This window comes from Bison bison, unplaced genomic scaffold (genome assembly GCF_000754665.1).
Source record: "Bison bison bison isolate TAMUID 2011002044 unplaced genomic scaffold, Bison_UMD1.0 scf7180017864218, whole genome shotgun sequence".
Lineage (NCBI taxonomy): Eukaryota > Metazoa > Chordata > Mammalia > Artiodactyla > Bovidae > Bison > Bison bison.
Genome location: NW_011494790.1, coordinates 4,540,169 through 4,552,555, shown reverse-complemented (window position 1 = coordinate 4,552,555; position 12,387 = coordinate 4,540,169). Strand labels below are relative to the sequence as shown.

The 12,387-nt window shown below is 40.7% G+C and overlaps 1 protein-coding gene across 1 annotated transcript in view; it reads right to left on the bottom strand.

The window, feature by feature from the left end:
- NLN (neurolysin (metallopeptidase M3 family)) overlaps positions 1 to 12,381 on the bottom strand; it is a 101,250-nt gene extending 88,869 nt beyond the window's left edge. Inside the window, exon 1 of the mRNA XM_010845535.1 lies at positions 12,315 to 12,381. Within this exon, the coding sequence (XP_010843837.1) occupies positions 12,315 to 12,355 (41 nt within the window). The 5' untranslated portion in view covers positions 12,356 to 12,381. The remainder of the gene's footprint in view (positions 1 to 12,314) is intronic.
- Positions 12,382 to 12,387: the final 6 nt, after the last annotated feature.

Here is a 12,387-nt window from a genome sequence, read left to right as displayed (position 1 = left end):
TATTCCCATCTCTTTCAGAATTTCCCACAGTTGATTGTGATCCACACAGTCAAAGGCTTTGGCATAGTCAATAAAGCAGAAATAGATGTGTTTCTGGAACTCTCTTGCTTTTTCCATGATCCAGTGGATGTTGGCAATTTGATCTCTGGTTCCTCTGCCTTTTCTAAAACCAGCTTGAACATCAGGAAGTTCACGGTTCACATATTGCTGAAGCCTGGCTTGGAGAATTTTGAGCATTACTTTACTAGCGTGTGAGATGAGTGCAATTGTGTGGTAGTTTGAGCATTCTTTGGCATTGCCTTTCTTTGGGACTGGAATGAAAACTGACCTTTTCCAGTCCTGAGGCCACTGCGGAGTTTTCCAGATTTGCTGGCATATTGACTGCAGCACTTTCACAGCATCATCTTTCAGGATTTGGAATAGCTCAAATGGAATTCCATCACCTCCACTAGCTTAGTTTGTAGTGATGCTGTCTAAAGCCCACTTGACTTCACATTCCAGGATGTCTGGCTCTAGGTCAGTGATCACACCATCGTGATTATCTGGGTCGTGAAGATCTTTTTTGTACAGTTCTTCTGTGTATTCTTGCCAGCTCTTCTTAATATCTTCTGCTTCTGTTAGGTCCATACCATTTCTGTCCTTTATTGAGCCCATCTTTGCATGAAATGTTCCCTTGGTATCTCTAATTTTCTTGAAGAGATCTCTAGTCTTTTCCATTCTGTTGTTTTCCTCTATTTTCTTTCCATTGATTGCTGAGGAAGCCTTTCTTATGTCTCCTTGCTATTCTTTGGAACTCTGCATTCAGATGCTTATGGCATATAGTAACTGCATTCAGTTAATATTTGTGGCAAGAGGGAATGAAGTTTTAAAAGTTACATATAGGTTTCAATCGACCACATTCTACTATGTGTCTCTTCTGTAACTTTATAATTTTTCAATGTCATTAAAAACATTTTTGATGAGCTGCTAAACCCCTTACTGAGTAGCCTTGGGTTGTTTTTGCTGTTCCAAGAAGGTCTGTTCTGTTCTTACTTCCCTTCGGCTACGTCTGTGCAGTTATGGGAGTAGAGCATTGGGTGCACAGGGTCTAGACCAGTAGAGCAGGAACGAGATGGGTTCCGGGATATGAATCCACATCATGTCTTCTCTGCATTCTTCTGGGTACTTCTTCCACCAGCTAGGGCAAGCTGCATGTTATTACCTACTTGGTCTGAACAACAAGTAAGTATTTTGGCTTTTCTCAGGATTATGCTCTGCTTACTGTCATGAGTTTCCCCAGGCCCAAGCAGCTCCCAGGTCATACAAGCCCAGAGAGTCTGGCTTCCCTGCCCTGGGCCAGTCCAGACCCACATAGGAGAAGTTCACTTTCTGTTCCTTCTCAGGTAGGTTGCTTCTGATCCAGTACTTCAGAGCCTGGCTCTGTCTTCAACTTCTTCCACATCCAGGTTGACATATGTAGAATAAGCTTTGCTATTAATGTATTAATGTATATTAACATATATTGTGTGCTCAGTCACTCAGCGGTGTCTGATTCTTTGTGACCCTATGAACTATAGCTCACCAGGCTCCTCCATTCATGGGATTTTCCAGGAAAGAATACTGGAGTGGGTTGCCATTTCTTCCTCCAGGGGATCTTCCTAGCCCAGGGACCAAACCTGTTTCTCCCGCATCTCCTGTACTGGCTGGCAGATTCTCTACCATTAAGCCACCTGGGAAGCCCATATTAATATATATGCTGCTGCTGCTAAGTCACTTCAGTCGTGTCTGACTCCGTGTGATCCCATACACCATAGCCCACCAGGCTCCCCCGTCCTTGGGATTCTCTAGGCAAGAACACTGGAGTGGGCTGCCATTTCCTTCTCCAATATTTATTCCTTAATTAGACTATTACTGTACAGATCCACCAACTGGGTTTGTAAGGCACCAAGTCACTATTTGAATGTCCCCTGTGGTGACAAGGGAATATGACAAAGATCATCTCTTTTAATGTGTAGCTTCTTTTCTGCCTCATAGTCAACTGGTATACACTCAACATTCCTATGAGTCTGTTGGTCAGGTTAGCTTCCTGCTGCATATTACTCTACACTGTAGTTTTTTATTACGTAACTAGATAATAGAAATTTCCTCTGGAAACTTTTTTTTTTTGCATAAGGAAATTCACAATGAGCTATTTCATAAAGAGTTTGAAATATTTACTTTCTAGTGGAAGTTATAACTGTCATTGTCCATATAAAAATGCCAAATCTAGGCCTATATTTCTTAGGTATCAGGAATGAATGCTGAATTTTAAGTCATTATCACTGATGACATATTTTCATCCATCCATTCACTAAATATATTTTTTTAAGCAACTACTCTGGGAACACCATGAATTCTCTGGCTAAAACACTGAGTAGAAGCCAGGAGAGCTAAGTCATGGTCAAACTGTATAGGGCTTTATAAACCATATGAATGAGGTTTGATTTTATCTTAAGATTCATGGCAATCAAAAGAAGAATTTTAAGAGTGTGATGCACCACATTCACATTTCATAAAGATCTTGGTTTACTTATATACTTACTTATATACATAAGGAAAGTATATAAGTAGGAAGCAAAAACTGTGGCTAAGACTGACGATGAAGATTTGGATTATAGTGGTGACACCTCAAATAAAGAAGAGAAAGAATTTGAAGACTTGGGAGTTGATAGGAAAGTTAGAGGAAAAAGGGCGAGAAACAAGTCTTTTGACTTGGGTAACTGGTGACAGTCATTGAGACAGAGGATCCTCCAAAGGGAGGATTTATAGGAATGTTGTAAATATAGTTTAGGATAAGGTGGCATTGAGATTAAATAATAACATAACAGATACTCAATAAATATTTGTAAAATGAAAAAATGACTGTATATGAGACCTCCAAAAGAGCTGTCCAATTTGTAGTTGGAATCTAATATCATTCATCTTCTCTTTTACTTAAATAGTTAAGAGTTACTTTATGTTGCGCCTTGGCAGAAAATTCCTATTAGAATCTGAATGCTGTATAAATGTATAATTTTCAGTGTTAGAATGTAAGATCTGACAATGGAGCTTTATAGTATTTATGTCATCCGTTGCGGCAAGCAGGTGTTACCTGGAGGCTATGATTATTTCAGTCCCCATAGCTCTGCCTACAATGTGAGGCAGAAAAAGAATTTTCTCTTGGTCTTCATGACAAATAAGACTAGATATCAAAGATACCAGCTACATGTAGAAAGAAATATGAGACTATCCTTTTGAATGCTAAGCAGGAGGTATAGAAAATCTCAGAATAGGTGGAAAAGGACAGGGTCTTTGAAAGTAAGCTATGGTAAATCTGAAACTCATATTTAGTAAGCTGGCCTTTCTCTTATACTTACTATAGTTTCTGTGTTGATTTCCTTTTTGGTCCACTTAATAATTAGAAAAAAGTCTTTCCAAAAAAAAATGTCAGTCTTCATGACAGAGAAAGGGTTTAACTGTGAAAAATAAAACATAAGAGTACTATAAGAAATGTAGGTGACCTAAAAAACTTACAGTCTTGGAGTAGGACAGGGCTTTCTAGGCATGAGACCAAGGCAGAAGTCATAAAGGAAAAAAGACTGATATGTCTTATTACAGTAAAAATGTAAACTTTTATAGGGCAAAAAAGCAAAAAGCAATAACAATCCACCCCAAAATTCAAAGACAAAAAAACTGCGACATCTAGAAGGGCTCTTACAAATTAATAATCTCAATTTAAAACCCCCAAAATACAACTAGGCAACTTACAAATATAAAAATAATATTTAATATTTATTGAGCTTTTGTGTGCCAATGTGGTAGACTAATTGCTAAAATGGCCCCATCCCTCTACATATTTATGCCTTCCTATAATTTGAATCTGCTATTCCCTCCCATTAAAAGTCAGGATCTGTTTTCCCATTTCTTGAATCTGAGATGGCCTCATGACTTTCTTTGGCCAGTCCAGTAACTGTGGCAGCTGACAGAATTCCAGTTCTAAGCCTAGGCCTCAGGAGGTCTTCAAAGCCTTTGACTGTATGGATCACAATAAACTGTGGAAAATTATGAAAGAGACAGGAATACCAGACCACCCAACCTGCCTCTTGAGAAATCTATATGCAAGTCAGGAAGCAACAGTTAGAACTGGACATGGAACAACAGACTGGTTCCAAATAGGAAAAGGAGTACGTCAAGGCTGTATATTGTCACCCTGCTTATTACATGTGGAGTACATCATGAGAAACGCTGGGCTGGAGGAAGCACAAGCTGGAATCAAGATTGCTGGGAGAAATATCAATAATCTCAGATATGCAGATGACACCACCCTTTATGGCAGAAAGTGAAGAAGAACTAAAGAGCCTCTTGATGAAAGTAAAAGAGGAGAGTGAAAAAGTTGGCTTAAAGCTCAAAATCCAGAAAACGAAGATCATGGCATCCGGTCCCATCACTTCATGGCAAATACATGGGGAAACAGTGGAAACAGTGTCAGACTTCCTTTTTTTGGGCTCCACAATCACTGCAGATGGTGACTGCAGCCATGAAATTAAAAGACACTCACTCCTTGGAAGGAAAGCTATGACCAACCTAGACAGCACATTAAAAAGCAGAGACATTACTTTGTCAATAAAGGTCCGTTTAGTCAAGGCTATGGTTTTTCCTGTGGTCATGTATGGATGTGAGAGTTGGACTGTGAAGAAAGCTGAGCACTGAAGAATTGATGCTTTTGAACTGTGGTGTTGGAGAAGACTTTTGAGAGTCCCTTGGACTGCAAGGAGATCCAACCAGTCCATCCTAAAGGAGATCAGTCCTGGGTGTTCATTGGAAGGACTGATGTTGAAGCTGAAACTCCAATACTTTGGCCACCTGATACGAAGATCTGACTCATTGGAAAGGACCCTGATGCTGGGAAAGATTGAGGGCAGGAGGAGACGGGGAGGACAGAGGTTAAGATGGTTGGATGGCATCACCGACTCGATGGACATGGGTTTGGATGGACTCCGGGAGTTGGCAATGGACAGGGAGGCCTGGTGTGCTGCAGTTCATGCGGTCGCAAAGAGTCAGACACAACTGAGTGACTGAACTGAACTGAACTGGTGCTCATGGAAGCCTACCCTGACATGACAGCAAGCCAGTTAGCCTCCTGGAGGATGAGAGATAATGTGGCAGAGAGCCAAGTGGCCTCAGCTTTGGCCACCCTAGATCCCCAAACATGTTAGAGAGCTCGTCCAAGATCAGCAGAACTGCCTACACAACCCATGGCTGACTCGAGGTGCAGAATGAGCCCAGTCAGGGCCAGAAAAACTGCCCAACAAACATATAGATTTGTCAGAAAAGGAAAGATTTATCCTTGTACTCCACTGAGATTTAATTTGTTATATGCATTATTGGGGCCATAGTAATGGATTTAGCCGGACAATGCTCAAAGCGCTCTACATGTATTATCTCTCAATCTAAAAAGGTGATGTGAGTTAACAGAAAATAGATGCATATTGTTCTCTGGCCCTGGTTCCTGACACAGAGCTCCTAAAACACTTGTAAATCCCTAAGCTGCTAAGAGCTTCTTTTGTTCTAATATTCCATCTCTGACCCTGGTTCCTGATACAAGGCTCCTGAAGCCCTGGAGTCTTTTGTTCTGATGAGGGGACTCTGGGTGGGCTCTGGGATGAGCCTTGGTCACTAGAAAGACCAAGCCATGATTTAAAGCTTGGAATTTTCAGCTCCAGCCCCCATTCTCTTGAGAAGGGAGAAGGAGTGAAAAATGGAGTTAGTGATTGATCAGCCTACCTGAAGAACATGCTGTAAAACCCCTTCGGAGAGCTTCCACAAGTGAACACACTCACACCCGGAGGGGAACACACCCAAACTCCAAAGAGATGGAACCTCTTGTGCTTGGGAGACCTTGCTCTATGCATCTCCTTCTCTAGTTGCTCATCTGTATCCTGAAAATATCCTTTCATAAAGTGGTAAATGTGTTTTCCTGAATTCTGTGAAATGCTATAGCGAATTAATAAACCCCAAGGAGAAGGTTGCGGGAACCTCAGATTTACAGCCCATGGGTCAGAAGAAGAGGTGACAAATGGACGTGAAGCTACCTTCTGAGGAGGGTGGGAGCAGTCTTGTGGGACTGAGAACTTGGGCTGTGGAATCTGATGCCATCTCCAGGTAGAAAGGGGCAGAACTGAGTTAAATTACTGGATACCTAGTTGGTATAAGAGAATTGCTTGTTGTGGTAAAACACCTCCACACACATCATGACCAGAAATGTTGGGAGTGAACTGTTCTGTGTGAGTAGTAAAGGAGACTCTCAGCAGAAGGGAGAACTAGGTCTTCTAGTCCAGGTGAGGACAATTTCCCCCTCTTGTCTCATCCCCCACCCTCCTATCTGAAATGTATTCCATTCTAGTCACAATGGCCTCCTTACTTTTCAAACATAATATTTGAGACACAAAATCACCTTCTCAGTGAGCCCTTTTCAGTCATCTCTGTAATTTTGGGGTGCCCTGTTTCTGGCTTTACTCTTGCTCTTTAAAAAAAAAATTTATTTATTTATTTATTTATTCATTCATTCATTGTTGCACATCGGCTTTCTCTGGTCATGGCCAGCGAGGGCTACCCTTTGTTGCAGTGTGCAGGCTTCTCATTGCAGTGGCTTCTGGCTTCTCTTGTGGAGCACAGGCTCTAGAGCGTGGGCTCAGCAGTTGTGGCACACGGGCTTAGTTGCTCCATGGCACGAGGGCTCTTTCCGGACCAAGGATTGAACCCATGTCCCCTGCATTGGCAGGCAGACTCCCAAGCACTGGACCACCAGGGAAGTCCCTACTCTTGTTCTTGGCACAATTCCCCATCTAACACACTCTGTATTTTCCTTAGTAATCTCTTCTGCAAAGGTAAGCTCCATGAACACAAGGTATTTTGTGTTCATTGTTGTATCCTTAGACTGGAATCCTATCTGGCACACATTAGATGCTCAGTAAATATGTGGTGAGTGAAGAAACCAGCCAATCAATTCCCAATTAAGAGATGAGGAAATAAACACAGAGAAGTTAAGCAACTTTGCCTGAGATCATAGTGCTAGTGAGTGGCAGAGCCAGCATACAAATTGAAGCAAACTGGCTCCAGATTACTATAGCCTGTATAATCTAGTCTAGAATGCCTGGCCATAGGCATTTCTAATGCAGAGGCTTATGGATATATTGTACAATATGTACTCAATAAACACCAATTTCTTTGGTTCTTCAGATTTTAATCTAGGTGCTTCTCCCTATGGAAGCTCTGTGTGTTGTGCATTAGTTGCTCAGTCATGTCCGACTCTCCGCAACCCCATGGACTGCCAGGCTCCTCTGTCCATGAGATTCTCCAGGCAGGAATACTGGAGTGGGTTGCCATTTCCTTCTCCAGGAAGTTCTGTGCTTTGTCTTAACCAAAGAGGTGACCGAACAAAAACAACAAAGATCAAAATAAATCTTCCAACTTTTAAAAATCCATTTCTATAAATAATCTCAGTCTAGCCTTTCGTAATTGGTAACTACTAACCTTTCCTTTTATTAGTCAATTTTTCTTTTTCTAGCACCATTGCTCTAAAAATTTGCTGCTAAGTCGCTTCAGTCATGTCTGACTCTGTGCGACCCCATAGACAGCAGCCCACGAGGCTCCCCCGTCCCTGGGATTCTCCAGGCAAGAACACTGGAGTGGGTTGCCATTTCCTTCTCTAAAAATTTGGGGCATACATATACTGGATTTGGGGGGAGAACCTCAATTTTATTTAATTATAGTCAGATACATAAATATTGTTTAAGTTATGGATGGCTGTAATTTAATTTGTTTGACTTTCTAAGATTTCCCATATGAATAAATTCTCACATCAGAAAGCAAACAACTTTTATAATGTTTCCACTTATCAAATTGGTAAGGATAAAAAATACTAAAATGCTCAGTGTTAGTAAAGGTGTAGGAAACAAACATTGCACATTCTGCTGATAAAAGCATACTTTGGTAGAAATATTTTGGAGGAGAATATGTAGCAAGCAACAAAAGCCTGAAGGATATGTATACCGTTTGATGTTCAAATTCCATCATTAAGAACTCTGGCTATGGAAATAATTAAGGACTTAAAAATTCGATAGCTAGAATGTTGATCTTAGCACTTTTACTCATAGTAGAAAGTTGGAAATAGTTGGTATGTCCAAAAAATAGGGTTTAGTGGATTACCAAATCTCCCACAAATGAACTACATTATAGGTATTTGTATTATGGAATGATGTTTATATTACAGAAAGATTATAGAATAAGTATTATATAATCTCATATTTGTAAAAATATGTCTCTCTACAAAAAATATTTTAGAAGCTATTAATGACTTCTTCTGGATAGGTGAATTGTGTATATTTTCTTTTGCTTATCAATAGATGGTTAGGTTAGATAGCATCACCGACTCAACAGACCTGATTTAAGCAAACTCCAGGAGATGGTGAAGGACAGGGGAGCCTGGTATGCTACAAAGAGTCAGATATGACTTAGTGACTGAACAACAACTACTACAGGGAATATGTGTTGCTATCATAATTTTACAAATCAAGGTTCTTTAACGGAAAGATGAAATTAGCGCTGTCATAGCTATAATTTGGACTAAGCACTGTTGAATCATTTCTCTCATTTCTCTGACCATCCCAACCATCCCTTACTTTATAATATACATCAGCTTTTGCGTGGCTCACATGCTCTGTCTGCAATCTGGCCTCCATGAGGGGAAATTCTCCTGGTTTAACTGCAATGACAACAAGAGCTGAAAGAAATCTTAGACATCATTTTACCTACTCCTTTTCATTTTACAAAATAAGAAATTCAAGAGAAATCCGAGAACTTGGGTGATTTAATTAAGGTCACAAGGTTAGATGAACAGCAACTACAATTCAATCTCCAGATTCCCAGTCTACTTATTCCCAAGAAATTGGCTAAATACCCCAATCAATGATCCTGGCTGCCACGCTGGCTTCGGGAAGGGGGTCTATAGTAACTCTGCCTTCAGGAAAACCCAAAAGATATCATAAGCCAGTTACCTAGTTACTCATGTAACACTAAAATGAATTCCCAAGTGTCAGAGGGAACAGGAAGATGATCAGGAGTACACAGAGGGCCTTCCATGTGGTCAAGTACTTACTCTTTAAGGAAGATACAGGTTTTGAAACAGAGATTCTGTTACTAAGTCTTTCTTAAGAGCCTGGGGTTGATGACTACTGGATCATTATAGAGTACACTAATTAACTGCAATATAGAAGGTGATGGCACCCCACTCCAGTACTCTTGCCTGGCAAATCCCATGGGCGGAGGAGCCTGGTAGGCTGCAGGTCATGGGGTCACTAAGAGTCGGACACGACTGAGCGACTTCACTTTCACTTTTCACTTTCATACATTGGAGAAGGAAATGGCAACCCACTCCAGTGTTCTTGCCTGGAGAATCCCAGGGACGGGGGAGCCTGATGGGCTGCCCTCTATGGGGTCGAACAGAGTTGGACACGACTGAAGCGACTTAGCAGCAGCAGCAGCATGCCCTTAAGTAACAAAAACGTTGATATATTCATGGTAGATTGCTAACTCCTAAAAAAGTAACAACTGTATGGTTTTTTATGTTTATTTCCTTCCACGCATAAACAAAGAATCTGGATAACACGTATCAGTAGTTCTCAAAATGTGGTCTGCATTCCTGGATGAGCATATGGGCAGTAGTTCTTGAGACCATTTTAAGAAGTACATGAGGTTGAAAGAATTTCATAAAAATACTAAGACATTATCTACCTTTTTCACTTGGTTGACATCTGCACTGATGGTGAAAAGCAATGGTAGATAAAACTCTAGGCACCTTAGAACACTAGAAAGATATGTGTAACACAGTGAGCCACAATTTTCCAAATGATAAGTGTCTGATATTACAAAATCATGCATAGGTTAAAGATTCGTTCAAATTGTAAGACAGACCCATGGATTTTAATGTAACAGTAAAAAAAGTACATTGATAGTTTCATGTTTCACATTGTAACCATCCTACCACTTGTCAAACTCTGATGTGATATCAAAGAATATCCATGATTATCTAAAAAAGTCTATTAAAATACTTCTCTTTTTACAACTACATATGATGGGTGGGATTTTCTCAATTTTCTTAAACCAAAAAAACCAGTACAACAGAAAAAATGTGGAAGGAAGCAGATGTAAGAATCCAGCTATCTTCTATTAAGTCATACATTTGTTTTGCAAAAGTACAAAACAGTGCCACTCCTAGGATGGTTCTTTTTTTTTTTTTTTTTTAAAAGCAAAACGGAAAATAAGTGTTGATGAAGATGCGAAGAAACTAGAACTCTTATGCTTTGCCAAAGGAGTGTAAAATGGTATAGCTGCTGTGGAAAATAGTATGCTGGTTCCTCAAAAATTAAACATAAAATTACCATATGATTCAGTAATCCCCCTTCTAGGCACACATTCTGGAGAACTGAAAGTAGACACTGTACAGATGTGTGCACACCAACGATCACGGCAGCATTATTCCAAATAGCCGAAAAGTAGAAACAACCCAATGTCCATGGATGGACAACTGGACAAATAAAACGTGGTATATCCGTACTACAGAATGTATTCTGCCTTAAAAAAGGATATTCTGACACATGCTACGACATGGATGAAGGTTAAAGACACATTGCTGAGAGAAATAAGCCAGTCCCAGAAGAACACATATTCTAAGATTCCACTAGTATGAAGAACCTAAAATAGTCACATTCAAAGAGGGAGAGAGAATAGTGATTACCAGAGACTGGAAGAGGGGATAATGAAAAGTTATTGTTTAATCCCCATGCAGAGTTTCAGTTTGGAATAATAAAAAAGTTCTGGAGATGAATAGTGGCGATGGTTACATAACAATGTGAATGCACTCAATGCCCCTGAATTATGCACCTAAAGATGATTAAAATGATAAATTTTATCTATATTTTACCACACACACACACACACACACACCCAAGGAAAAAAATCCATAATGTCACCCTTCTCAGTGATTTTTTTAGGAACATTTTGGAAAATGGTCATTTTTCATTAAAAATCTTAGGCATGTAACAAATGTAATACTGTTTAAAAAGAAACAAATAAATACTTTTAAATCTCCCTGGTTTCATTTCTAATACAGTAAAGATGGAAAGATATAACCCATATAAACAGAAGTTCTTAGGTCCTCAGTAATTTTTGAGTGGTAAAGAGATCCTGAGACTAAAAAGTTTGAGAATTACTGTCTTATATGAAATTTATTCTTTCTTCTTACACCTGTATTACATTTCCGCATTTGCTGGTATAGCTTAATTTGACAGCTCTACCACCTACAGCCTGCAGACTAAAAGGACAGATTGAAATATGGCCAAAATAATCACATGAACTCTTTATGTTTATTTTATGGTTCCCAATGCACCAAAACTATAAAGACTCATCAGCATGAGTGGCAACGTACAACAGAAAACTGTTAAAAAGCTTACATGCTGATTGCTACGTTCTAAAGTGGTTTTATAAGGATCTACCTTTTTCTGTTGGTTCTTCATTCGGATTTTCAGTTGAAAGCTAGATTTGGGAATGCGGGTGATAATCTCATTGTTTCTGAAAACCACTCCATCCGTCGCAGCGGGGAAAAGAATTTCATTCTCTCACTCACCATCTTGCTACTAGTCTATTGCAGAGGGGTGTGGTTAGGCGCTAAGTAATCTATCCAAAACAGCGCTGAAGCTGCCCCAAACCGTGTCCAAGCAATCTTTTCCTCCATTTTGGGCCATGTCAAGTAGCCCCGGCAAGAAGCACAATGTGTTATACGGAAGAAGTAAATGAAAAGGAAATTAGAAAGCATGGACAGAAATAAGCAGCAAAATTATAGCGATTCCATTCTGCGTGGATGTTAAACGATCTGTGTGCCAACGATGCACACGAGGAGTAAATGAGAATTGTTATCTGAGTCTACAGCTGCCCTCACTTTTAACGACAGGTCTGCAGTTCCGGATGGGGGTCAAAGTCCAACGATTTTATTCCCATCATCTTTCTGCACTCCTTCGGGCCGGGCCTCTGACCAGTCTGACTGCTTGCAGTCGAGGCAGTCCCAAACAAAGGGAAAGGAAAGGTGGCCCCACGTTCCCGCGCCAGGTGTCCCTTGGGGTAGACCAACAGGGCGGTGGGGAGGGAAGGTTCCAGGAGCGTCGTAGGGGTGCTGCTGGGAAAGGCTGGGCCCGGGGCGCCTGGCACTGACCAGGCAGAAGACCCCCGCCCACGGTCAAGGTTAGCCCGCGCACGGGAGGTACCTGTGGAGGCCTCGCACAGCCAAAAGACACTGGACGATCATGGGAGAGCCGGGAGGCGAAGGGCTGCGGGCGC